Here is a 25,786-nt window from a genome sequence, read left to right on the forward strand (position 1 = left end):
GTCATATGAAGCGACGCAGGTCCCGCCTTACAGTCTGCTAGCGGAGACGCGAAGCGACCGCGAGAAGGATATCTTGTCGAGGGTAGAGGTATTGGAAAGGAGGACGTACGAGTTATATGAGGGCCATCCACTGCACCCTCCATCTGCGCTCTACAACCCCAAGACGACTGCGCCTATCGTTCTGCTCGTGAGCCTGTCCGTTAAAGCCGAGGCCGAAGAGGATTTCAACAAATGGTACGACGAGGAGCACATTCCGATGTTGGCGAAGGCGCCGGGGTGGGTGAGGAGCAGGAGATACATCTTGAAGGACACTGGGCGCGTTGGAATCGAGGGGAGCAAGAAGGAAGGATCGCCGCCAAAGTACCTGGCGGTACACGAATGGACAGAGGCGATGGACCAGGAAAGCGAGGAGTACAAGGCGGCCACGAACACCCCGTGGAGGGCGAGGATAGTGCCTAGCTTGACGGGGTTCGAGAGACGTCTGTGCACATTGTACAAGCGGTGGGACAGGGAAGAGTGAAGACCGAGGGGAGCAAGTGTCGGGAGATCGACAGAGTTGTTACACGGAGACGCACATGTAAAGAAGATTTGACCCAGACTGTGAAGCAAGATGGCATCCTGCGTCCACCACCACTGCCATCTGCGTCCGCAAGAAATTTGGCTGATCGGAGAGCTACATAGAGCTACGTATGCCCCCGGAGGATGCCGCCGGCGCCCTCGCCGACTGCGTCACCAGGCGCACTTGTGTGTCAAGCTCATGTCTGCATATCCGACGCGGTCAGGAAGATTCTGCGATTCTCGCCGTCTCGCAGCATAATTCATTCTTTTTTCCGGCCTGTATTACTCCGCGGAATGCTCTGAAAGCCATGGCGCTCTCCACCCCAGCAGGCAGGCAATCCTCTCAACCCAAGCGCTCATATCAAGACAGTTCGAGATTCTGGCCGGCTCCTTTGTAACTAGGGCACGACTATTCTTCCTGCCCAGATTCGTGGCCGTGATAATATATGCTGACATCTGTACCTATTTACATAGAGTCGCCTCTTGTCGCCTCTCTTGCATCCCTGCGCAATCCTTCGTTTCCCACCACGTTCTTTCCTTTATTATACCCGCTTTTTGGCACGATATGCCACCGTGGCGTTTCTGGACGCTGGTTTGTCTATGTCCAATGGCGCTCCAGTGTATGCTGCCGCCTTTTCCTTCTTCCATGTCCACATGGATTTGCTGATTTCAGTTTGCCTTAGATGCCAAGGGAGATACGTCGCTGTACATCCCAGGATTTGGCGACCAGCCATTGAGTGTCGCAAATATTGGCGATGATAACGCGGGTCAGACTACTTGGCAGGTAGTAGGAGGGACGCCGACGGGAACCTTTCAGTCGGCTGCGTTCGCTGGTACTGGTGAGTGCAAGGTCATATCCTGCCATCAATTCGGCATGCCGTCACGCTGACGTTCCGGTGTGCAATATCTAGCCACCCTCATCGAAGGCCCTCACGCTGCCTTCGTCACCGCGCATGCGCCGTCTGGCATCGGAATCGCCATCCTATGTTCCGTTCTAAACGGTATCGCAACTTGCACAGAAGTGGTAGACGGGAAGACGACCATTGTCATTGAGCTCGTGACAGTCATAGTGGTCCAAGGCGGGGGGACAGCACCCGTGCAACCTGCCACGAGCATATTCTCTTCGCCCGCGACTGCAACCGTAACAGTCACCGCGATCGCGACGTCCTCATCCCAGCCATCGTTTTCGCCGCAGATTACATCCTCTATTGCACCCTCGACTACAAATTCGCAATCACAGTCAGCGTCTGCGGCCTCGATAACTGCCACACCAACACCAACACAGGATAATGTTGGCACCACTATCCTGCCGTCTGCATCCCTCATTCCTGCCGTAAGTGGAGCCAAGGGGAGGCAAGACAGTGGATTGGAGACTGCGGTTGCAATTATTGCAGTCTTCGCCTCTCTTGTCATCGCGGCATAGACCTCGTGCCTTCTTGTCCATTGCGTGGTAATGGTGAAGATCGTGCGAGTCTCTGCGGTCGTGTATACTCCTGTTTATGGGTACTTTTGGCATCGGCTTGATGGGATCTGACTGCGACAGCTAAAAGTTGTACGCACCACCTTGGTCTCTTGCGAAATGAGTGGTGTATATCGTATCCTGATTTTCTCTGATTCGGACTACATACATACCGCGCGGGCGCCTCCCCGCCTTGCAGTGCCAGGCGGTGTACATACTGCCTCCCACGGACTAGTTACTTGTTTTGACTTCATCGAGCTTTCGTTCTGTAGTACTCGCGAGGCGACCACGAGATGTGTCAATCGAGAGCGTCTCGTCGTTAGGAATGCACCCCCTTGTACCCCACTCCGGAAGCCCCAGTATCTGCCGGCATGGGTGTTCGGGCGTTCAAACTTCCAAATGATTATAAACACTTCCTGAAGCAAAACAATCTCGGCGTCCATTGATGCAGCCATTTTGCAGTATTCACTACTCCCGAGTCCGGACCGAACAACGAAATATGCTCTCGTCGAGGGGGGCGTCGCTCTGCCTCGGTGTGCAGCTGTGTGCAGCATTGTACAGCTAGCCTTCTTCTCGATTTCGTTTGCGACGTGCGACCCTCTTGTTCAGGAACGTGTGTGGACGCTTTGCGATCTTAGCCTCTGACGACTCAGGGCGTCGAGGGGCGTCATGGCCATGCTGTTTGGACAGTCGCCCCATATGATCACCTTGATCTATGAGATAAGAATACCTGGCAGCCCTGAAAATAAAAGGCCAGAGATTAGGCTCGGCAGCTAAGTGATTCTTCCTCACTCCAGTGTCGGAAATGCCCAACATGCCCGTCCACTATGGGCTGCTCACGTTGCTGGCTGTGTCTTCGGCGTGCTACGCGTCTTCCTCGCAGTTCTCATTCGTTCCCAACACCTTCCCAAATATCTCAGCCTGCGTGAACCAGCCACCGACATTCTCATGCGAAAACACCACGACTATCACGAATACGTGTTGCTCGCCGACACCGGGGGGTCTGGTTCTGCAGACTCAATTCTGGAATACCTACACTGGGTTCGAGAGGCAGGGGCAGCTGTTGCCGAAGAACAGCTGGACTATCCATGGGCTCTGGCCGGACAACTGCGACGGGTGCGTTTCAACTTCGTGCACACGGCTATGCAGTATCAGAATCGTCTCGCCTTGATCCTGTAGATCGTACGAGCAATATTGCGACTTGTCCAGACAGTACGATCCGAATCCTTCACCTGCGGTCCTCCCAGATGGTACCGTAGTACCACCATACAACGGTCCTGGGTTAGGTACATTCGTAGAGGAGTTTGGCCGCTGGGACCTGCTTGATTTTAGTACGTCGGCCCATGGGTCCTCGTCAGCTGATTCTCAAAGCCGCTTTAATTACAGTGAACAAGTATTGGGTCAGCCAAGGGTCGCTCAATTCTGATTTCTGGGGTCACGAAGTAAGCTTGAAGCGCCACAATGCGCGCGAAGTACAAGGAGTTGATGCCACATTTGTAGTTTTCTAAGCATGCAACTTGCACTTCGACTTTCGACCTGACTTGCTATGGCCCCGACTACAAGAAGCACCAGGACACCGTTGACTTTTTCTTAGCTGTTGTTCGCGCGTTTAAAATGTTTCCGACATTTGATACGCTCGCTGCGTAAGTCTTATTCCTTGCCTACAACTGTGCTCTCATGCTTGTTATGTAGATCCGGGATCATTCCCTCTAACAAGACAACATATAGCCTCAGCCATATTCAAAATGCACTCAAGGCACAAACAGGCTCTATTCCTTTCATTGGTTGTGGTCACAACGGAACCGTCCTCCAGGAGATCTGGTACTTCAATCATGTCATGGGAACAGTACGAGTCTCTTTATTGTGCCTACTTGTTCATCGTTTGATTATTGTTGTAGGAGCAGTTCGGATCGTTCAAAAGCGTGGATTCCACGACCAAAAGCAGCTGCTCGAACACGACAGGTATAAACTATTATGAGAGAACGCCCACCTCAGAGCGTGAAGTCCGATAACGCCGTTTGCCCGGAATTCGCTGTCTAAAAGGCTGTGCTGTTGCAAAGTAAATCTCAAGCAGCAAATGCTATTGTCATAAGATATACATACATCTTCACAAAATAGAATGCGACTTTGAAACCATCTGTCGGAAAGTGGCCATGGCTGTCGGAGGCCTGAGCGAGGCGCGTCTGGGCACGAGATACAATAAACAGAGAACACGTGATGCTACGCGGTAGAGCGCGAATTGTTCAAAGCGTGAGCCAGGCGTTCGTCCCTTCTTTCCTCCTCACTGTCATCAGCGACTCCTCTCCCACAGACTTCCCACAACCACTACAACGCGTTGAACACGCCTTAGGATGGTTACCACCCTTTCTTTAGAGGCATCGTCCTCAGATTCTCCTACTAGACGAGCATTGTCCAGCCTGTCCCTGGCTGTGGCAAAAAGCAAACGAATTGTTGTCGTCACAGGGGCGGGAATCTCATGTTCATGCGGTATCCCAGTGAGTTCTCTCATGGATGCATCTCCCGCATGTCGACGTATCCTTTAATATGGGTTCTCACGAACGTAGGACTTCCGGTCGTCTGATGGGCTGTATGCTCTCGTGAAAAAACAGTACCCCGATGTTGTTCTCAGAGGACGTGATCTTTTCGACGCGTCACTCTTCCGGGACCCTACATCCACATCCGTGTTCTACACTTTTGTTTCACAGCTTAAGCAATCGGTCGATGGAGCAAAGCCATCACCAACCCATCATTTCCTGAAAACCCTCGACGCGAAGAAAAAGCTACTGCGCTCATACACGCAGAACATCGATGGACTTGAGGAGCGTGCTGGACTCCTGGGGAGTTCGAGTCAGGGGGCGAAGTCTAACGTGAAGGGAAAGTCCAAGATCCAGGTGAAGGAGGTCCGCAACGTTCAGCTCCACGGGGACATACACCGCGTGCGGTGTACGTTCTGCTCTGCCGACCTACACTGCACCGAGGAGTATCTGAACCTCTTCGACCAAGGCCTTGCGCCAGACTGCCCCGAATGCGTGGCACGTTGTGAGTTTCATGCGAGGCCTCATGCCCTTCGTGTGCTTTAGACACGGGACACTAAATCTGCCGTGATTTCTCAGCAGAAGCGCGTCTCGCGCGCTCGGCGCGCCCGTTAAAGGTCGGAACCCTCCGCCCAGCCATCGTGTTGTACGACGAGGCACACCCGCTCGGCGATGACATAGGCGCCATTCAATCTTCCGACATCGCACGCAAGCCGGACTTGCTGATCATCATGGGAACGTCACTCAAGGTGCACGGCCTCAAAAAGCTTGTAAAGGACTTTGCGAGGGCCGTGCATGCCAACGCTCCCGCTGTCGAAGGCAGTTCCTCAAAAATGCTCGCGAAAGGTCTTGCAGGCAAGGTCATCTTCGTGAACAAGACTGCGCCGGGGAGCGAATGGAACGGCATCATTGACTATCACATAGAAGGCGAGACGGATGAGTGGGTAGAGAGGTTACTGGACGAGTGGAGGCGGATGAGGCCCTCGGATTGGGAGGTGCAGAAGAAACTGGTGGCAATCGCAAAGGACGACGGTGGCGCGATGAAGGTCGTTAAGGAGGTGATCCCAAAGCCAAAAAGTGCGTGGATCCTTCAAGGATGGCCCGGAGTTAGTCCTGACGATTTTACTAGAGGGCAAGAAGCCTCTAGTCTATGGTATGGAGAATATTCGGCCTGAGGAAGACGTTTTTGTCGTGCCATCTGGTCCCAAGAATCCTCCGTCCTCTCCGAAGCGCCGCAAGTCGATGTCGCATTATTCAGACATCGAGTGCAGTCCATCGAAGAAGCACTTCGTGAGCCGCCCTAGGCCCCACACCTCAATGGAGGAGCGCGGCCTGTTGTTCGGAGACACGACGAACAGTAAGGTCAAGGCCACGGATAAAGAAGACGGGGTGGAAGAGTGGGAGGTAGATCTTGCTCAGGGCAAGGCTTCGAGCGCGCTGCGGAGGAAGCCGAGCAGAGGGAAGGCGAAGATGGAGGTCATCATCGGTGCGCGTTCGAAGTCACGAGCAAGGAAGGCATTGCTCCCCGCGCCCGCAGTCGAGGCGGACGTGTTTGCATGAAGCAGGACGCAGACTTTGCATTGAGGATGCTGTATCGTAAATTATTGTTGTATCATATCACGACCTTTTCCACACGCATCCGCATACCCCAAACATAGTGTACTTTTTGCATGTCCATGTCTAGACAGGATGCATGGGCGGGCAGGAGATTTGCATAGATACAAGACAAGGTCGAAGCACGTCTTATTATATATCGGAAAGCGAGAAAACAAATGGCAGGAGGGATATAGAGCAGATTGGGGAGAGAACAGCTGGAAGAATTCATGACCATAACAATACACAGAGAAGGCTCACTACGGTGTACACCCTAATCGCTAATGAGTTCTGAGACGCTCCAGTCCTCAAAACTGCCGTCGGGGAGGTAGCGTCGGATGATGAGGGGAATTTTGCGCTGAGAAAGCTCCTTTATTGCGATTTGGAGGGCGTCGGTCTCGCCGTCGAGCGGTACGAGGATGGGCGCGTTCATGCTAGAGGCGGGGGTATGAGATTAAGAGGGATGGCCATAGTCGCGTCTCGGCGCACCTGATCTGCAGGGCTCTTGTGCCCAGAATCCTCGCTCGCTCGTATTTTGTCAAGTAGGGAGTGGTGACTCGAGTTTTATTGGGCAGTCTTTCGCCCGCCGCGCCGTTCGCCTGAGAGACCTGTGCGCCGTTTGCGTCGCCGTTGACCATATCGTGCTCCGCCCCGTTTATGCCCTCGTCGCCCATGGGTTGCTGCTCTTCTTCAGGGACAACTTGGTTCTCTCCCTCTCCCTCACCCATACCATCTTGGTTCGCGAGCAAGTCGTAGCCGTCGTCCTAGAGAACGTGGAATGAAGAAAAAAGAGGGGAGAGAAGGAGAGAAACGCACGAAGGCATCGTCATTGAAGCCGGGGCCCTCGTAGTCAAAGTCGTCGACAGGGCCTCCACCGTAGCCGTCGTCAGACATGGTGGATTAGGAAAGAGAGTGCGGCGGATTGGGAGCGACGGGGGAAGTGGGCGGCTGCCGGCAGGGGAAGACGGTGGCGCCTTGCCTGTGCCGGCGGCTGTTCATTGCGGGCCAAGTGGGCGGTGCGAGGCGGCGCGAGCGACGGACTTTGAACTGCCGCTTTGGAGCCTCGCCTCGTCGCTTGCCCAGTACTCGTTTTTGGTCGACCTGAACGCGTCCAGCGGTGGCAAGTGCTCTGATGCTTCGAGAACTGACGTGAAACACCTCTTCCGAACGAGGACTGGACATGATCCGCAGCTAATCCGTTCAGGTTTGCACGGCCTTCCATATATGGGTGCTGATTGGAAGAGTTGGGAGGTTGGGGACGCGATTCATAGACATATGTAGGCCGAACGAGGCCCCCTGGCCGATTGCAGTCACGAAAACACATGCTGGGTGCTGACGTTTGGGCGATGCATTCCATAACGAGGTTGACAGTTTCCCCGTGCGACTGGCATACGTTTGGGTTTTGAAGTCTGGAGGATCTCATCAGCACGGTGCTTCTCGTGGAGCCCAAACAAGGTGAGTAAGATCATCGACCGCCACTGTATCGCAGCCCATGCCTCGCCCGCTGCGTCTCAACTCGGATATATGTCCCCTGCGTCACGCGAACCCCATCACACCCTCCCTCCGGCGTCACGCGAGCCCTCTCTCATCCTAACCCCCATCTCGTCCTCGTCCTCGTCCTCGCCACAGGAGACACGTTTCTACCACCAACTGCTAAGTACCTGCCGCACCCGTCCCATTCCTTCTATGCCCCCCAGAGCATTCCAGAGGCCCCGCACGTGGGGCACCCGCTTTGATTCCCTCACTTCCGCCTCCCCGCCGCTCACCCCCCCAAAACAACCCATCTCCCACCACCCATCTACCCCCTCCTTTGGCCACTCGCCCACGCCTGGCAACGCCCCTAGCCCTGACGTGAGAAAAAGGGACGACAAGATGCCCCACGACGCCAGCGTCTTCGTCGGCAGGTCGGTTCATTTCGCCTCTCTCTCGTGCAGGAGCTGCAACCCGTTCTCATGCGAGCAAACAGCCTGCCGTCCAACATTGATCACCAGGAACTCACCCGTCTTCTGTCGGAACATCTCTCTGCACACGCGGAAGTGAAAAGCATCAAAGTCGTTCGCGATGCAAAAGGCGGTGTTTGCGCGTTTGTTCAGTGTGAGGTGAAGCCGAACACCGTCGCGCCTATTTCCCACGTTCCCGTTATTGATTCCTTCTACTCTCCCAGGACGCTGCGTCTGCCACCCGCCTCATTGACATTCTTCGCTCCCAGCCGTCCCAGCCGTTCATGGGGCGATACCTGCGCTACGAGCCAGCTCGTGCTTTGAGGACTTTGTTGATCTCATATCGGTAAGCCTGCCTACTGGTCGTCATTTCGACGCGGTCTCACAGATCTCCCGTCTTGTAAACAGAACACCCGTTCATGCGACAGATCCTAGGTCTCCAACGCTAGCAAACGGTCAAAATGAAGCTATCATTGAGCTCGAGCCGGCTAATGCGATGAGACTTTACAGACCCCACGGCCAAAAGTGATTTTTTAAAACCATTTTTCTTCCGAATAAAGCTGAATATATGCGCCTTGACAGATTCGTCAACATTGTCTATAATGATGAAGCGTGCAATTTTGACACATCTATCGTTCAAACACCTTCTCTTGCCTCAAATGCGGATGTCAGCGCCGCCCACACCTCTTTGGATGGGCCCGGTCTGCTTCTGTCTCCATTGACATATGATTCAGATGTGAGTTCACAGAGAATGATGCAGTCGATCTAGCTTATTCAAGAAACGCACTTGTTGGTGATTGAGTAGACAATCTACCAGTTAGTGTCTGCCTTCGGACCAGTTGAGTATTTCGGTTCTCATGAACCCGACCAGCTTCGGCCCACTATCGAAGGTGTGTTCGGACTTCTAATCATCTTCGCTTCAACACATTCAAACACAAATCAGACCTTTGCATATACCCTGCTCCGCACAACGCATCGAGGTCTTCGATGATGGATCCCGGTTGCTGGGAAATTAAATGGCAACATAGAGATGACTGTGTATCTGCGTTGATGGTGAGCGGTCTGGGACCTGTATCTATATGTTTCACTTACCCTGTCCGCACACAGGCTCTTCGCGCCGTACCTCATCTAACAGTGACATGGGCTCATTCGCCCCACTCTCGTTCTTCTTTCAACACTCCCTTGTATAACCAACGCCTCAGGGACCCAACCCATACAACCACTCCTTACCGCGGACATCACTTCTCAGAGCCAAGGCAGGCCGGTCCTTATCGGCCTCGCGCCTATACCGCCGGAGCCCTTCTGTCGCTTCATAACAAAGAGCCGACTGTATTGACACACGGGTCGGATGCCGAATATGAGACTGCTGCAGGCGCTACAGACAATCTCCCTTCTGGAGCCTCTTTGTCTCTGCACGCCAACAATGTCAATCCTTCTGCGGCGAGCTCCGATGATGTACTTTCGGCAGAGGAAGCCGAGCCAGTTATGAGGACTCAGAGTCGTCAACATCGCCCTCGTCAACCTAGTAGCCCAGGATCGCCTACTGCCCATCGTGGTCAGGGTGCAGGAGTGGCACGATCACTACTCCTACCTCTTCATCCCAACATCTTTATTAAAAGAAACAATGACCGATCGAACCTCGTTGAACAGCACGAACAGGGCGGATTTTCTCCGCTCCGTCGTCAAGAGCCACAAGGCAAGACATGGAAGTCTTCTTCATGGAGCGCTAGAAGAGCTGGCGCTCATAGTGACGATGATGATGGGAGGTAAAGTGACTTCTTTTGTTGCTGTATTGATGAACAATCTGACCGCCTGAACAGATCTTCAGAAGGAGATATTGTCTTCCCTACCTTGTCTGCGCAGGTCGCTCCCGCCAAAGCTCGCATTGCTGGCTTGTCTTCGCCTCGCAAATCGCAAGGTGTGCAGGTAAACTCTGTATCTACTCCATCGATCAGGCACAACATCATCGACGGAGGCTCAACCACCTCAGAGTCAGCGCAGTCTCTCATTTCTCCTGATACTCCAGGATTCATGCTTCCACCGACTCCTGACAGTGGGAGTGACGGTGGCGATCCAGCGGTACAGGCATCTTGCTCACGCACGGATGATGGAGCGACTGAGGAGGGCATGTCCGAACAATATCATAATGTAATTTTCGACAAGACTGTACGCGATCTAGATCCGACCACGATCTTTGTCGGTGGATTAGAGATGGACGGTCCGTATGCATGGGACGAAAACAAGGTTATGGGTGTGTTTGGAAAATATGGAGAGGTGGTGGACGTCAAGGTAGTGAAGCCAGGTACGTTGATTCTTCGCCTTCCATGTATCTTGACGTATAGAGTAACGTGTGTATAGTGAATAAGAGGTCGGCTTTCGCTTTCGTCAAATTCAGTAATACGGATGCGCCGGCTCGAGCGGTTGCTCAAGAGGTAAATACGCAGCCATCCGCCTTCAATTTTCTTATACATCTCATGCCTCGCGACAGCACAATGGTATGCACAACGGTCGCCAAATTCGTGTTCAGCTTCGAAACAGCAATCCCCACCAGCGTAGTCCGTGGAAGTTTGCTGGACGAGGGAGGGGCAAAGGGTTCCCTCATCGCTTCCCTATGGAACGGCCTGATTTCAACTTCCCGAACGGAGGTATGGAAGGCCATCAGCCTCTGATCATAGATAACATGCATCAGGATCAACCGTCTCATACGATGAGCGGGTATCGCGGCGAGATGCCAAGCGGTGCCACTAGCTCATCGTCTGCCGTCAGCAGCAGTTACGGCGGGAACATCGAACCAAGCTCTTATGTCCCGTCAAACGCCCACACGCCAGACTCGTCGACTGTTCCTCCTCACGTCTCAAGCCATCTTCCCTCTGGAATCGATTCTGCCCCACTCCCAACAGCCTTTGGTCCATGCGTTCCTTCTGGACCTGAAATGACCGCACCCATCATGGGGTATCCTGCGATGTCTGGTGTCGGATACTATCCTCCCCAGCCATGGTATCCGCACCCTTACCAGTATCCGTTGCATGTCGCGCCTGGATATCACCCTCGATTTCCGGTCCCGGTACCGCAGACCACGCAATCCGGTGCTGAGAATGGGGGACCGATTACCACGATGGGTGGAGTCTATCACGTATGTATCCTGTATTTCTAAAAATGCCATCAACAATACCAAAATTTCACAGCCTTTCGCACATTACCCACAATACCCCGTCGTCGTCCAAGAACCAGTCAAGGACAGCCATCCAGCACAGCCTGACATGCAGCCATCGCAACCTCCATTATTGCCCACGGGCTTTATACAAGGCGAGGAGGGTTTGGTCCCGCTTTATCCGCGAGAAGCTTTGGATCAATATATGAACAGCTCGAGCAGTCAAAATCAGCCCGTGCCGCCTCGAGCCCGCCAGGAAGGGATGCGTCGAAGCATGGCCATGCCCGTCGGAGCTTGGGGACAGTTTCCTTACCCTCCGCCATTTTATCCCAATCAAGGGTATGGCACGCCGGCGATGGTCCGTGGCCAACCTCTTCCGAGTCCGGGAACAATGCCATATGGACCTTCATGGTTCCACAATCCTGCTTTCGCGATGCCTCACGCTGGCCATGTTCACCCTCCGGCTTATCCCTCCATACAGCCTCCTCCGGGAGCAGCACCGGGCGGCTTTGGGAGTCCTTATCAACCGCATGCGCCCCAAGCATCGACCAGTGGTTCGACTGCATGGGAGAATAGTCCCTCTCCTATGAAGCGCTATCCTCGGAGAGATCGCACAGCCTTTCCTGGTCAGATGGCCCAACACAATTCCGGAAATTTTGCTCATTTTCATTTTCGGAACGTGTACGCACGGAACTCGCCTAGCTCATCAAGTCGACCCGTACACGGTGGTGGGGTGGTATCCATGAACAATATCGTGGATTACTCTGGTGTTGTTGACGGAGAATCTCAACCAGAGGGTATCACCCATCGAGGTGTCAAGGCTAGTGCTTCCGCACCTGCGCAATTCAAATACGGTAGCGGGAGACGACCCTCCATTGACCACCCATCATCTGGATCGCAATACCAGGCGGAGTGTGCTCGGGGCTAACGAGTCATGGTGTCCTAACTTGACGTCCTCTTGACTCTGAACTCCGCGGACTTTCCTATTCCATTTTTGCTCGTTTACATGTGTCACGGAACAAATAACCTTTTTTTCTATCCCTGAAACCCCCTCAAAAACGATAGTCTCACCGCATTCTGGAGTCTTATTCTATGGGCTATGCATTCTTCCCCCTCGTCTGTCTGTCTCAAAACATTGTAACATACCCACTACTGCCGACGCTCCTTGCATTGACATGGCCTGTGTACGTTCACATTTCGACCTTCCACCATTTCACACCATCCGTTCCCATTTTAAACCCATCTTTAATTACCGCCTGTTGGTCAAGATTCATCTACTCGTAAATTCATAACAACAATCACAATCGATGTCTGGTTCCGCACACACTCTGTGAAATGTCGACCTAGTGCAGACTACAAGGAAGCGTCAATAAAAGACATCCAGTCGCCAATATCTGTCCAGAATTGTTTTTGACGCTGGGTACCTAACCAGAGAGGCAAGATGGAAGCGTGGTGCCCTTGCTCCAGGTCGTACACGTACCAGATTCCTCGCTCATACTGCGGAGGTCGGGGATCGCCAAATGCGTGATGTTGACATCGTGCTGAGCTGATACGTGTCAGACAATGTCGCGCATATTTGACTGTACACTGACTGAAGCGCATACCTGCAATCATGAGGATGCCATTGTGAAAATAACGGAACAACCCCGTCATTTTCCCGATGCTCTTCTCCTGGCTTCTGAATCAAGATCTCGTTTTCGACATCGCAATGCATTTTGTCTGAGTTGCATTCATAGGACGACATTGAATGTTGATTGAGAAAGGAAGGTGAAGGTTGGATCCTGGAAAAATCGAATGATCCCATCAGGTAGGAGAACATGTACAGCGGGCTGGTTAAGATGCGCTCCAAAAAAGCCCAGAGAGCTGCGGGTGTCATTCCTTTCTTCCTTGTCTGGCACAATAGCATGAGCGCAAGACAGTCGTGCTGTTAAGATATTACACACTAATTGAGTGACATAGCTCCGGTAAAACGTATGGCGATGCGGCACGCCTTCTCCTCTCGATTCCCTTTCATCGGCAGCTTGGAATGTTACATCATAGGGGAGGGCATCTGTGCTTTCCGCCCAGTCGCTCTTCCACAGCTGTTTGGCAAGCGAGAAGAGAGACATCTCACGGTACGAGAGGCCGCGGGATTCGGTACGAAGATCGACGAGACGGGAGATAATCGGGGATATGTATGAGAGAAGGTGAACGCATTTCGCCAGCGCTGAGCCGACGGAAAGACGGTGCACCGATGGGGCCGCGTCTGCGCGCTCGCCGAGCAGATACACAATCTGTGTCCCGCGGAATGGCGAGCAGACTATCATTCATAGAAGAGAATTCAGCTTTATGCATGCGAGCATTCGTGACGATGGGCAAACCTGTATTCACGGACAAGACCATGTCGGGGTGGTATTCGTGCCCAAAAAACCCGTCGTGCAACAGCTGTTGAAGTTTAATTATCGTCATGCCTCCCTGCATAGAACGAACATCAATTGAAGGCAAGAGAATCAGTCTAGCGTGCGTACCACCGAGTGTCCCAGAAAGTGCAAGGGTCGTTCCCTGGACCAGCCAGGATAAAGGGCGTCTGAATGCAGGCGTCCATACCGTGCATGCTCGTTCCGACATGCATGTTCCGCTCCATAGTCAACTGCGATGTATGGGTCAGAGTAATTCATCTCGGGAAGAACCGAAACGACATACCTTGTCCTCCTATTAGTTCGTAGAATAGTTCGCAAGCGCGGTCGTGAAGAGAGCTCACCGGGCCAACGCTGTCCAGCACAAAGTCAGAGAATGGTATCCGTCAAAGTAAAGAGACTGTGAATCACTTCGCGAACATGACCCTGCGTCTCTTCTTCGCTTTTGTGCCCCCTTTCGTTGCACCTCCATTCATGTATGACTCAAAGTTCCCTCCCGCAACTCTTGCTATCCCACCCAGAAAGCCTTCAACAATGACCAGCGGAATTGGATTGCCTCCATCGTCTTCGACGCCTACGTCGTTCGCGAGGCCATTGTGTATCATGTGGGTCATAGCTAGTGTAGAGGGAGAGGTTGCGACGACGCAATTCATGTAGCGACGGCATACCTACTTTGGTTGCGGAGCAGTCTCGGACTACCAGGCCGTGCACGGCTTGCGATGGAGGCCTCCGACCACTGTCACCGTCCCGCAGATCGGCGCATCGGCTTACCAATTCGATCAGTCGTATGAAATTACGCATGCGCGAGTCAACTCGGATACAAATTAGCGAGGGGATCGAAAACATACAAGGATCTTTGACGGCTGCATAGGACACCAGCAACTTTTTAGAAACAGGTATAAATGGGGAAAGCGAGTTGTGAAACTAGTGTAGGGTATCGGATGGAAGCTGAACGGAATGCTGGATGAAGGTAAGTTAAGATGCTACAAGAAGGTTGATGAAGTAATTCGTGCAATATGGGGTAAATGGGGATATGATGTGCAATGTAGATACGGGTCATATGAAGTGTGAGAGTGGGGCTGTCGCACGGCGTACAAATCAGAAGACATGATCGGACGTATACAGGTAAGCCACTCACAAGCAGGGCATAATGAGATGACGGTCATGGGGGTCATGGTCCAGATACGTATGTTACAAAATTAAGGTTAGATGTTCCATAGAAGTACCTCGTACACCGATAGAGGGTGAACCGAGAGCGGGCTACGTCGTGGGGGACATGTCCTTACATGTACTCGATTCTAATCAATGTTTCTTGCCTGTGTACCAGGACAAGGAGACACTTCCAACTCCGGCGATGTGAACCCTGGCGTTAAGTCGGCACACCTACCCAACCATATATCAGTAAACGCCGCACGTCAAAAAAGGGACGAACATACAGTGTCAGCAACCTCGGACCTTCGAAAATCAATATGAAGATCGCCGTTCTGTGCGCGCGTAATTTGATTGACTTCACCGAAGGACTTGTAAATGTACCATGAGTATAGATCAGATGGTTTGAGCACATCAGAAACACATACCTCGCACCACCGCCTGACGCCATCGACACGTCGTTCATCATGTATTCCAACGCCGCCAATGACAAGCTTCTTTTTCTTCTTCTCTTGGGATACCAACACGCTTGGGACGCGTCGCATTGGCATGCTGTTCCTGGGCGTTCTATGGGCAAAAGGAATCCGGATGCCCGTGGCAGGCCTGAGAGAGAGAACCGTTTCCGACCCGGGAGGGTCATGCAAATGGGAGGCATCGCGGGGCAAGGACCACATGGAAGGCGAAGGAGATTTAAATCGTGGGACAGGAGGGGCACGCTGAGAACCGTGGGCAGGCTTGTGAGATGTAGTTACATTAGAGGTCCCTGTCGTGCCGGACGAAAAGGTATTGACTGATGAAAAGCTCGGTCTAGGCGGAGGCATTTCGTCGACTGGATCTGGTTGAGCGATTGGTGAGTGGGAAGGCGAGGAAAAGGCGCTTAGGACATTCGGGCGCTTGAACCTCCAACTATTGTGAGATTTGGATATGCGGGTAGTAGATGGACCATCAGCTGTGTTCGGTTGTGCGGAAGCGAGGGAAGGGATACTAGTCTCTCGAGTATGTCCATTACGGGTATGGGGGCGTGGAAGAAATGAATGCCGAGAAGTCGGCGAGGGCGATTTATGATTTTCGGCTGACTTGCGACGGGAAGGGGGCAGAGACAGGTGTAAATTGCGCAGGGAAGGTGCAGCATGGAATATGCCTGAGGATGGGCGAGGGGTTGCGCCCGTAGACAACGTGGGGGAGGAGCGGACAGGTGGAGTTGCAGGATTCACCTGAACGTAAGTTTTTGCTTGTCAACCTCGTCGTGCCGCGGTTGGAAAGTCACGTGATGAGAACATACCTGGAACACATCCTCGTCCTCCGGCTGGAGATGGGAGCTCCCGGGCCCGTCATCATCCACGAGGACGTAGCTTTCCAAGGTTCGAGAGTCGTCGGGGTCACTTTCGCCGAAACGTGGCGGAGTGATTCCCGGATACGCGAGATAAGGGTGAGGAGCCGTGCCGTGCGGGAGCGTGTCTGTCGAAGCACCCTCCGCCGCGCCCGCGCTATGAGGACGGGTGAGCTGGTCTTCTATCCATCGTTGAAGATGGCTGGAGCGGCGGCGAATCGTCTTGGGAAAGGAACCAATCTTGGAGATCATGTCATTTGGCGTTGGTGTCCGCGAAGCGTTTGGAATAGCGGTTGAGGTGGGGGAATCGGGTGAACACTCTGTCGAGCAGGGGAATTTCAGGAGAGTGCGAGAGGGCGGATTGCCAGCGCCACGTACCTTCCGAGATGACAGGCATAGAAATGTGAGTGTTACGTTGAGGAGGTGCAGGCAAGGGGAGAAAGTTGCGGAATAAAGTTTCGTGAGAGAGGTCGTCGCTCATCGTGAGATCGGGTTGAGGTATAAAGGTAGCTGGTCAGAAGACCAGAAGCATGGAAGGTGGAGCGTCAGGATTATACAGAGCTACGACGGGAGGACGACGGGAAGCCGGGGGAGGGGTATTTGGCGGGAAGAGGGAGGGAAGGTGCTAGAGAGGCATGTCGAGGGAACCCGGTCGGAGAGAGGTCGCAGTTAGGAGACGGGAAAAAGCAACGAGGAACCTCGACCGCGACTTGTTGCGACACGCGCCGGAATTTGTTTTCTGCTGCCGCCACAGCCTCAAACGAGGCTTCCCTTTCTGGGCCGCGATGATCACGTCCCGGATCAGCGTCCCTCTCACTCCTCGGCTCTCCGAACATCTTAGGTCCACGACCCTCTTGCGCGTTCCGACCGCATCTGCGTTCCATTCTTCCACGGGTCTCTGCGGCCCACACTTTATCTCAAGTCGTTTGTGCGCAGAGTCGCAACCAACGGACAACACGGCTCGTAACTCCGACTCAATACCGATCTCGATCAAGACGGGATCATTCGCGAAGACTCGTATAGTATACAACCAACTCTACTGCATGCCCTTGTCGGATGGTAATCGGCCGGAACGCCATCAAGAGGGGGAACTTCAGACAATGCCAGGGTCACGGCAGACGGTCATTAATTGAAAAGAAGACCGTTCCCCAGGACCGAACGTCAGAGAAGCCAGGAACGAGCCGGAGGGGAACGCAAGACTAGGAGGAAGTTGGCTGTATCGATCCCTTCAACTGACAGCCGATCCGATGAGCGAGAGGCCAAAGTATAGCTTCGCATCAGCTGTCAATTACATGGAATAAGATGATAGCAGTACAACAAAAATACATACATATCTTCCATATATTGTGTGATGCTCATCGATTATCGGACGGCCTCTTCTGCCGCTGGCAGCTTCTGTACCAGCATGTCGACGACATTCTTGAAGAGCTTCGCCGAAGACGTCTGCTGATAGCGCCGAAGAAGCCCAAAGGAACGCTCTACATTGTCATCCCTTTCGCCCGAGGTCGTTTCCGCCCCCTGTTCTTCGATTTCGGCGGCATCCAGAAGAGTCACAAGCTCTGTGTCAACTGGAAGGCTGCCCAGAAACGGCAGCCCCTCGCGCCTCGCCATTTCCTGTCCCCCTCCAGTCGAAAACACATTACTTATTTCGCCACAGCATGGACACACGTATCCGCTCATGTTCTCGATAACGCCCAGAACGGGCAGGGAGACTGCGCGGGTGAAGGAGAGACATTTCATGGCGTCCATCAGGGCGACGGCTTGCGGCGTGGTGACAATCACCGCGGAGAGGCGATCATGGACAGGCGCCATATGCTCCAAAAGAGATAGATGCTCGTCCGATGTTCCTGTCATTCAATGTTTCTCTACATGGACTATCGATGAAGAGAAGGGCGGCAGACTTACCTGGAGGTGTATCGATGACCAAATAGTCTAGGTCACCCCACCTTACATCGCTGAGGAACTGCCTAATCATCGCGTTCTTTTTCGGACCTCTCCATACAACTGAGTCCTCCTTCTTTTTCAACAAGAACCCGACGCTCATGCATGCCAACCTCGCTTCGGTGCCGTCGGCGTAGACTGGTACCCAGCCATCGCTACTCTGATGCACTCCATGGCCATCCATACCAAGCATCCGAGGTATGGATGGTCCTGTGAGGTCGACATCGAGAATGCCAACACGAGCCGTTGGAGACGAGGCATGCAACGAGAGAGCGAGTTGAGCGGAGACGGAGGACTTGCCAACCCCGCCTTTCCCAGAGCAAACGATGATGATGTGCTTGATGTGTTTCAAGCGCCGTGCGGCGGGTGTCTCTTGCGTCGAAGCCATGATGGAGATCGATTTGCGGACAGGACGTTGGAGGACATGAGCAGAAACGGCATATTGATAACCACCCTCGATGACCAACGCAATCGTATTACTCATTGTGTGAATCTATCTACAAATCGGGCCACTTCAGGGATCTAAGGGACTGTATCGGACAAAATCCACTTCCGAATTCCCTTCCCCGTGAAAATGCACTACCTTTGGACCGATAGAGGTGATTCGTCAGTTCAAATACTTCACTGACATTTGTGTTCTGTATCCTGCGATGTTGTTGGCGATTCTGACAACCACTGGAATCTGACGAAGGGAGGAAGTATGAAAAGGGTTGATGATTGCCAAAAACTACTGATGAAACGTGCTGTATTTAGATTGGTGACTGACGTTAGTTGAAAATGGTCAGATTCTCAACTATCAGGGTATGAGCCTATTGAACAGAGGGTCATCTGAGGGAATGGTGGTATACATGAGACATCAAAGGATGGAGCGACCCTGGTAACAATTAAAGATACAACTTTACCACTGAGGTGAGTTACAGCGTCATAGCCGGAAAAGCTCTGGCTTAATGTTCTAATTAAGATTTGGTAAGACGCAGCACTCAGGGAACAAGGCGGGAAATAGAGCTTACAATTTTACAAAGACGAGCCATGAGCCCCCCGAGTTGAATCAAAGTTCCTACGCCTTCGAGAATACGCATGTGTGTGAAGCCAATCTCCTATATGCCAGACCCATTAAGACATGTGCCGATTACGGACCCGCTCAAAAGAGAACCACCCACCTTAATGTACTCTAGCTTCGTGTATTCCGGTATCCTAGCAACATAAGTCAGTCACTATAGCGAGATGCTTTCGACGGTGACACGGAGCATACTCGTCAAATGTCTTCACAACTCGGAAGATTGTCACGATGATATCCACAGCACTGTAGCCTTGGTGCCAGAGCTCTGACATTCTTTCCAAAGCCATGTCGATATCACCTTTCAAGCACGCCCGGATGATGGTCTGAACAATGATAGGGTGCGGCTGATCGCACACTTTGAAGACGTTGTCGCCGGAGACGAATCCAAATCCAGACCATGTTGATTGGAGATTATTTATTGCCTGACGCATGTCCCCTTCCGACGTAAAAATGAGCGCTGTAAGGCCGTCGTCATTGTACTCGACCTGTAGTAAGGCGCCGTGAGAGATGAAAACTCCCCTGGAGACACGATAAATCTTACCTTCTCCATCTCACAGATCTCCAGAAGACGCTGCAAGATCTCTGCGTCGCGTAATTTGCTGTACCGGAGAATGGCACATCGACTTTGAATGGGTTCTATGATTTTATTTGACATGTTACAGGCCAAGCAGAAGCGCGTTGTGTTGGAGAAGATCTCCATCGTTCGGCGAAGTGCCTGTTGGGCACCGGCCGTCATGCTAAAGAAGTACATGAAATTAGGCATTGGTGAGAGGACTGGGAGGCACAGACCTGTCGGCTTCGTCTAGAATCACTATCTTGTGGCGGCCTGGTGGCAGTGTGACTTTCTTCTGTGCAAAGGCCTTGATTTTATTCCGGACAACGTCAATTCCTCTGTTACATGTCGTTGAGACACCGCAGTAGAGGAGTAAGATTCAAAAGACATACCGTTCGTCGGAAGCATTCAATTCCAGCACACCCTCCTTGTAAGCATCTCCTAACAGTTGATGTGCGAGGCAGTGAATACTTGTAGTCTTTCCAATACCTGGTAGTCCCTGACAGAGCGACATGCGTCATATCAGCACGTATCTACACAGAGGAAGTCTCTAGACGCACTGAGATGATGAGATGAGGAACGTTTCCATCTGTCGCGATGACTTTTAACCGTTCCACCGTGTCCGAGTTTCCGACGACATCGTCCAGGACGTTTGGTCTATATTTTTCCACCCTGTCGGGAAGGCATCAGTATAAATGCACATATTAGAACGTAGTGATCACCATGGCAGCTCGTAGGGAACGTCTGTTCCGTTGATGGGTACTTTGCCCTTGGTCACCGCTGTGGAAGACATGAGAGACGCGTGTGTGACAGGACGTGACAGGACGCGTCTTGACATGGCTTCATGTGTTCGTTGTGGCTTCCAATTTGTTTCTCAAATCCGCGCTCTTCCTCGCTTCGGTAGGTCCTCAACTTCCAGCTGTTCTTGCTGTTTTCAAACTTAAAGCGCTAGGCTCGAGGATCAGGCACTACTCTACTAAGGATGATTTATCTCGTTCGAATTTGCCGAAACCACGTCTCGACTATCGCTCGATTTCGGAGAACGTTGTCTACAAGTCCCACAATGCGTTCAATCGGAAAGCACCACTTCCTATTGGATCCGTGCAGTCGATAGAGCGCCTGTACAAGCAACAGAAGGAGCTTCAGCACAGCTTCAACTCGAAGAAACATGAACAGTCACAAATCGGCGAGCTGGTGCGCACGGCAGCAAAGGATACGGAAGCCAGGACCGCCGCAGTCCAAAAAGCCAAAAGCTTGAAGAATGATATTGCTGCTCTTCAAGCACAACTGCATGAGGTCGCCGATAAACTCCTTTCGCTCGCCCTAGCCATTCCAAACGATACCCATCCTGAGAGCCCCCTTGGCTCGGAAACCGAGGCTGTCACTCTTTCGACGCATGGTCCTTCGCCTATGCCAGCGTCATCAGATAGGGACCATGTCGCTATCGGCCGCGCACTAGGACTTTTTGATCTGGAGGCCGGTGCATCTGTCACAGGTTCGTCATGGTACTACCTCCTGAACGAGGGTGCGCTTCTCGAGATGGCCCTCGTCAACTATGCTCTATCTGTTGCAATCAAGCATGGCTTTACCCCCGTGACAACACCGGATGTCGTGCGCTCGGACATCGCGAGCCGATGCGGCTTCCAGCCCCGCGACCAAGCGGTAGATCCCCCTGTATCCCAGATGTATCATCTTTCAGGAACTGAAACGTCATCATCTCCGCATCCTGAACTCATTTTAGCGGGGACGGCAGAGATACCTCTTGCGGGGTTGTTTGCTAATAAGGTCTTCTTGGAGAACGAGCTTCCACGAAAAGTTGTAGGTCTTGGCCGTGCATTTCGCGCTGAGGCAGGAGCCAGAGGCGCCGATACTCGTGGCCTTTACAGGGTACATCAATTCACAAAGCTGGAGTTATTTGTTGTTTCTGAAAGCGACAAGAGCGAGGAAATGATGGAGGATATGAGAAAGATACAAGTGGAGATCTTCGATGGGCTTGGCCTTCCCATTAGGTGAAATACCATCTATCATCTTTCCGACATATGGCTGAGGTCATCTGCTATCAGAGTTCTTGATATGCCAACAGAGGAATTAGGTGCCAGTGCATATCGGAAGTATGACATGGAGGCATGGATGCCTGGCCGCGGAAGCTGGGGTGAAATATCCTCGACATCGAATTGCACCGACTATCAGTCGCGCCGCCTCCACATCCGATATCGTCCTATTGCTTCTCCGTCATCGACTTCCACCTCGGCTACGCAACACTCCAGTCTTCCATTTGCTCATACCTTGAATGGTACAGCCGCAGCTGTTCCTCGACTGATCGTGGCTTTGTTGGAAAACGGCGCACGCTTCGATGAGCAGGGCAAAGTCATTGGTCTCCGTCTGCCCGCAACTTTGAAACCTTTTTGGCTTGGGGCCGCGAGAGATATCATAAAGTGGATATAGCAGGCGTCCGCTTCAGTCAATTCCTTCCTTATCTGTTCTCTTGTTCTAATGCTCGTCAATCAAAATGGCTCCATCCATCCCAATATTTGTATCACAGATATCCACGCACTAATTGCGCCGCACAACTCCCGAGTTATATCCAACACTGCCACACGGAGACTTCTCAGACCGAACGTATCCGGTTTCGGACTCCATTGCCACTAGTCCCGAACGTTCCACCTACCATTTGATTCCATCTCATAGATCACCTTCGGTCATCAATCTTTCAATCCGCAAATGGATCTGCAAATGGATCCTCCTCCACCGTCTTTTGAACGCCTCGCTTGCTGTCGCGTTCGTCATCTGAAACGGTAACATATGTTCGTCGAGAGGAAGGTCCGGCACGTTGATGATGCGCGTCTTCGTCTGACGACTGATAGTCACTGAAATCGGAAAGAGAGCCCCCACGTCGATCATCGTCTGAGGAATATGGTCCATTCGGTCGGATGGGGGGTGGCAGGTTCCTATAGCAATTGCGATTTTTATCCTTCTCAACACCGCGACAAGAGAGCCAACTCACTGTTGATCGACTCCCAGCGTACCAAAGCTAAGGTCTTGTAGGTCAGGGTGAAGAGGGGACTGGGGCTGTCGTGATCGTTCATTCTGTTCCTCCAACACAGCGCTGCGATCTCGGTTGACTGCACGTTGGAGTGCTGCCCGTTGTTTGATTTGCAGTTTCTGCAATTCAGAATCGTGGATGTTAGCGGCGGCCAATCCTTCTTGCACATCGGCGATGTCTTGCTCTGTCACATGTGGGTTCGAAAGCTTAAAACCCGCCATAACTGGTGAGGCTTGTACATGTAGCTAAGAAAGGTCCCCACCTTGTCGTAAGTCTCAATTGCGGCGATGATCCGGTCATTGGTTTCAATAAGAGTGCCAATGAATTCCTCATCTTCAACTAACTGAAGAGGATGTTTTAACAATTGATGGTACAGAAACTATTCCCAACGTACCTGTATATATCGCACAATTTGTTTGCGAGCCTGTTTTGCCTTGCCTAGGCATTCTTGTACACGCTCGTTAGCCTGGAGACTGTCATGTTCGGTATTCACAAGCTAGAGAAAGTTAAAAGTGATCGGTCGATTCTCTGAGTATGGACCCACGGTGATTGCATTGACAAGATTGTTTGCAGCAGATGAAGCGCTTGCAATCGAGTTCAAGACTTGCGGTTTCTCCTGACCATCCAAGAGGTCAAAGATCAAACAACAGAGAAGTTGAAATCAATTCACAAACCTGCTCGAAATTGAACGGTTTCCTCGTAGTCTTGTCCTTTGCTCGTTGACGCCTTGCCGCTTCTTCGTTTTTCAGTCGCTCCTTCTCCGCCTCCTTGTCCAGCTTTGCCTTCTTCTTCGCCTCCTCTTTTGCGATCTTCTCTTCTCTCCTCCTCTTCTCATACTCGCTCTCGCGTGCTTCCACTTCGTGATCAACAGAACGACGGGCAGGCTCCGAGGGTCGACGTGGCTTAAACATATTCGCGACAAGGGTCATACTGTGATCGTCTTTAAATTGATTTCTCCAAGACGCGAGGACGGCATTGAGTTTCCTCTTGACTTTCTCATCGGTTGAGGAATCCGAGGCCAGATGTCGTATAGCATCTGTGAGTTGACCGTCTGCGAATGTGGCTGTGACAAGATAACACAACAATATATCATGTGCATGATAAAAGCAAGTGGTGACTACGCACTCTGGAATTTGTGTCCGCAGTTCTCCACAAGCGCTTTCAGAATCTATCAAGGCTTGGATATCTGAATCGGATCCTGGGAGCTAATTGCGTGCACTGACCACGAGCGCACGATATTGCTGATGTGCATTACCGTGCTTGAGCTTCTTTCGGATTGCTCGGGAAGCCTCTGCTGGGCTAGAGGACGTTCTATCAGTGTGTAGAAAATCTGTAGATGTTAGGCGAATTCACCCAGTGGGTTGAAGGTTAATGGAATCGATGAGTTCCGGTATACTGAATCAGGCGTTGGGCCATGTGAGCAACAATAGTACGAGCATTCATACGAGGCGTACCCGTCGTAAACTTCATCAGCGTAGCTCGGTGCAGTTAGAATGTCAATCCATTCAGTGATCGAGGACTAAGCATCGAGTTATCCAGTGTTAGGCAGACTGTAGTTCTTCAACGAGACTCACACGAGGTTTCTCTCGCCCAAATGCTGCTGCGACCTGCTTGCCTAAAGCAATGGCCGACATGATACGGGATGGGAGATCGAAGATAGAAGGAACTCCACAATCACTTGTCTTTCTGAGAACGATATGGATGTGACGTCACAAGAGACTTAGTCACATGTACAAGTCTAACTCGTGCAACGGAAAAGATCGCGGTCGATCAAGAACGACGAAGGCTGAAGAGGACAAGGCTATCGCTTGCGTTCCACTCGCCATTTGTACACCCGGGGCTTGTACGCCTTTTTATCCACCGCTCCGTTATCCTGCGCAGCCTTAGCACTCCTCGTACCGATATCGTCGTCCTCATCGTCCTCGTCGTCTTCCTCCACCTTCTCGACGCCCTTCAGTTTCTTTGATCCACCCTTTCCCATCAACAGCCTCTGCATCTCTAACTCTCTTTCTGCGTATCGAAGCATTCGATCGCGAATTAAACGTGCCGAGAGTTCCTTCAGAAGTCGTCCACGATGTTCCTATTACTTTTGTTAGCCTCATGTAAATGGAAATTAGAACTATTAAGCTCACTACTGTGGCCTCTCTCCGTTCGTTGATAAGCGAGGCTTTCCCTACCTCCACATCTGCATCAGTATCAGCCTTCGTTTTGCCTTTTTTCTGCATCGTCGATCTCCATCCAAGATCAATGACTTTCATCTCAGTGGTTGCGGCTGTGTTGTCTGATGGCAATTTTCTTTTATTCCGAGTTGCATGTTGCTGAGCTGCATAGGTGCTCAGGCGAAGATTTTTGAATGGATGCATAGATACGCACCTTCTTCCGCATTCACTGCAAAGATAATATGCTTTGCAGACCCTTTCGAACTAGACTTTTTCCGTCCCTGGGATGGTCCCGCAATCAAGCCCACCTCTCTAAGAATCTCTAATTCCTCTTCATCGAGGTTACTTTCCTCGATTTCAGCATCCAGAGACCCTGGCCGAAGCAGATCAGCCAGAGAGCTCAATTGACTTTTCAGCTTCTCAATTTTCTGGAATACCATCGAAGCGCTCGTCAGTCCCCTCGCAGCGTTTACAGCTGACAAGATGCGACTCACCTTCATGCCCATCGCTCGCATGGTACGGATGTAGGCCTCATCCTGGCTTTTCAGCACCTTCACCATATCAGCTGGAAGTGCTACATTGCCTCTATCTTGTACATGCACACCACCCTGGAAATAAGCACTGAGAACAGTATGATCCTTGCCTTGCGCCCAAACTTACTTCCGTCCTTTGTCTTTTCATGGAAAAATAGAATTCATCTTTGTTCCTGTCAGCAGCCTTCTGCTTCAAGCGGATGATTCTGTCCTGCTTTGAATGATAGTCCCTTGCTCGCAAGACATAATCCTTGTGTTTCTCGAGAATGCCCAGACGCGTACGATGGGCAAGCTGAGAACGTTCCTTGTGGTTTCGACGATGGAGAGAATTGCGAATTGAAGATGACATTTGGGACTGTACCACACTCCCGGTAGAATCAAGTAATA

At 52.0% G+C, this 25,786-nt stretch overlaps 12 protein-coding genes across 12 annotated transcripts; 5 read left to right on the plus strand and 7 right to left on the minus strand.

Moving 5' to 3' along the window:
* Positions 1-1,165: 1,165 nt before the first annotated feature.
* HETIRDRAFT_413404 (uncharacterized protein) lies at positions 1,166-1,981 on the plus strand (the record flags this gene model as incomplete). The annotated part of the gene is made up of 3 exons (XM_009542710.1): positions 1,166-1,178; positions 1,242-1,397; positions 1,470-1,981. 3 exons carry the CDS (start codon positions 1,166-1,168, stop codon positions 1,979-1,981), a joined length of 681 nt encoding a protein of 226 aa, XP_009541005.1.
* An 850-nt stretch (positions 1,982-2,831) lies between these two features.
* Positions 2,832-4,029, plus strand: Rnase_T2_2 (Ribonuclease, T2 family; the record flags this gene model as incomplete). The annotated part of the gene is made up of 6 exons (XM_009542013.1): positions 2,832-3,133; positions 3,197-3,348; positions 3,404-3,459; positions 3,518-3,660; positions 3,710-3,863; positions 3,916-4,029. The coding sequence occupies 6 exons, from the start codon at positions 2,832-2,834 to the stop codon at positions 4,027-4,029; spliced, it is 921 nt and encodes a 306-aa protein (XP_009540308.1).
* A 339-nt stretch (positions 4,030-4,368) lies between these two features.
* HETIRDRAFT_308239 (uncharacterized protein) lies at positions 4,369-6,111 on the plus strand (the record flags this gene model as incomplete). The annotated part of the gene is made up of 4 exons (XM_009542711.1): positions 4,369-4,512; positions 4,582-5,086; positions 5,134-5,628; positions 5,699-6,111. The coding sequence occupies 4 exons, from the start codon at positions 4,369-4,371 to the stop codon at positions 6,109-6,111; spliced, it is 1,557 nt and encodes a 518-aa protein (XP_009541006.1).
* Positions 6,112-6,418: 307 nt separating this feature from the next.
* HETIRDRAFT_308213 (uncharacterized protein) lies at positions 6,419-6,782 on the minus strand (the record flags this gene model as incomplete). The annotated part of the gene is made up of 2 exons (XM_009542712.1): positions 6,419-6,578; positions 6,634-6,782. 2 exons carry the CDS (start codon positions 6,780-6,782, stop codon positions 6,419-6,421), a joined length of 309 nt encoding a protein of 102 aa, XP_009541007.1.
* An 886-nt stretch (positions 6,783-7,668) lies between these two features.
* HETIRDRAFT_456816 (uncharacterized protein) lies at positions 7,669-12,450 on the plus strand (the record flags this gene model as incomplete). The annotated part of the gene is made up of 7 exons (XM_009542713.1): positions 7,669-8,048; positions 8,111-8,243; positions 8,309-8,430; positions 9,905-10,386; positions 10,443-10,516; positions 10,573-11,217; positions 11,270-12,450. 7 exons carry the CDS (start codon positions 7,669-7,671, stop codon positions 12,161-12,163), a joined length of 2,730 nt encoding a protein of 909 aa, XP_009541008.1. The 3' UTR covers positions 12,164-12,450.
* A 138-nt stretch (positions 12,451-12,588) lies between these two features.
* Positions 12,589-14,245, minus strand: HETIRDRAFT_166590 (lipase; the record flags this gene model as incomplete). The annotated part of the gene is made up of 7 exons (XM_009542714.1): positions 12,589-12,781; positions 12,840-13,126; positions 13,179-13,534; positions 13,596-13,689; positions 13,743-13,864; positions 13,918-13,985; positions 14,043-14,245. 7 exons carry the CDS (start codon positions 14,243-14,245, stop codon positions 12,589-12,591), a joined length of 1,323 nt encoding a protein of 440 aa, XP_009541009.1.
* A 255-nt stretch (positions 14,246-14,500) lies between these two features.
* HETIRDRAFT_468857 (uncharacterized protein) lies at positions 14,501-16,591 on the minus strand (the record flags this gene model as incomplete). The annotated part of the gene is made up of 5 exons (XM_009542715.1): positions 14,501-15,014; positions 15,068-15,151; positions 15,209-15,994; positions 16,063-16,430; positions 16,489-16,591. 5 exons carry the CDS (start codon positions 16,589-16,591, stop codon positions 14,934-14,936), a joined length of 1,422 nt encoding a protein of 473 aa, XP_009541010.1. The 3' UTR covers positions 14,501-14,933.
* Positions 16,592-17,400: 809 nt separating this feature from the next.
* HETIRDRAFT_437721 (uncharacterized protein) lies at positions 17,401-18,462 on the minus strand. Its single transcript, XM_009542716.1, has 2 exons — positions 18,016-18,462; positions 17,401-17,957 (listed from the first exon to the last, which is right to left on the minus strand). The coding sequence occupies exons 1-2, from the start codon at positions 18,437-18,439 to the stop codon at positions 17,473-17,475; spliced, it is 909 nt and encodes a 302-aa protein (XP_009541011.1). The 5' UTR covers positions 18,440-18,462; the 3' UTR covers positions 17,401-17,472.
* Positions 18,463-18,973: 511 nt separating this feature from the next.
* HETIRDRAFT_166594 (uncharacterized protein) lies at positions 18,974-20,457 on the minus strand (the record flags this gene model as incomplete). The annotated part of the gene is made up of 9 exons (XM_009542717.1): positions 18,974-19,003; positions 19,062-19,148; positions 19,212-19,245; positions 19,304-19,596; positions 19,653-19,848; positions 19,901-20,002; positions 20,057-20,163; positions 20,225-20,336; positions 20,387-20,457. The coding sequence occupies 9 exons, from the start codon at positions 20,455-20,457 to the stop codon at positions 18,974-18,976; spliced, it is 1,032 nt and encodes a 343-aa protein (XP_009541012.1).
* Positions 20,458-20,500: 43 nt separating this feature from the next.
* HETIRDRAFT_413413 (uncharacterized protein) lies at positions 20,501-22,109 on the plus strand (the record flags this gene model as incomplete). Its single annotated transcript, XM_009542718.1, has 3 exons — positions 20,501-20,564; positions 20,617-21,673; positions 21,728-22,109. 3 exons carry the CDS (start codon positions 20,501-20,503, stop codon positions 22,107-22,109), a joined length of 1,503 nt encoding a protein of 500 aa, XP_009541013.1.
* A 334-nt stretch (positions 22,110-22,443) lies between these two features.
* HETIRDRAFT_238204 (uncharacterized protein) lies at positions 22,444-24,341 on the minus strand (the record flags this gene model as incomplete). The annotated part of the gene is made up of 11 exons (XM_009542719.1): positions 22,444-22,612; positions 22,669-22,913; positions 22,970-23,050; positions 23,102-23,203; positions 23,252-23,323; positions 23,382-23,770; positions 23,833-23,875; positions 23,931-24,006; positions 24,061-24,102; positions 24,162-24,226; positions 24,282-24,341. Coding segments are annotated over 11 exons (1,344 nt in total), but the record flags the coding sequence as incomplete, so codon positions are not given.
* Positions 24,342-24,508: 167 nt separating this feature from the next.
* HETIRDRAFT_41733 (uncharacterized protein) lies at positions 24,509-25,748 on the minus strand (the record flags this gene model as incomplete). Its single annotated transcript, XM_009542050.1, has 5 exons — positions 24,509-24,787; positions 24,843-25,030; positions 25,081-25,294; positions 25,361-25,474; positions 25,527-25,748. The coding sequence occupies 5 exons, from the start codon at positions 25,746-25,748 to the stop codon at positions 24,509-24,511; spliced, it is 1,017 nt and encodes a 338-aa protein (XP_009540345.1).
* Between the last annotated feature and the right edge of the window lie 38 nt (positions 25,749-25,786).

The sequence above is a fragment of the Heterobasidion irregulare genome (assembly GCF_000320585.1).
Source record: "Heterobasidion irregulare TC 32-1 unplaced genomic scaffold scaffold_01, whole genome shotgun sequence".
NCBI lineage: Eukaryota > Fungi > Basidiomycota > Agaricomycetes > Russulales > Bondarzewiaceae > Heterobasidion > Heterobasidion irregulare.

Bases quoted from the DNA above. Each gene is read 5' to 3' on its own strand.
- HETIRDRAFT_437721 (XM_009542716.1), bottom strand. From the start codon at position 18,439: ATGGCTTCGACGCAAGAGACACCCGCCGCACGGCGCTTGAAACACATC. The intron at 17,958-18,015 runs GTAAGTCTGCCG...ATTGAATGACAG, and splicing joins GGTCATCGATACACCTCCAG to GAACATCGGACGAGCATCTA.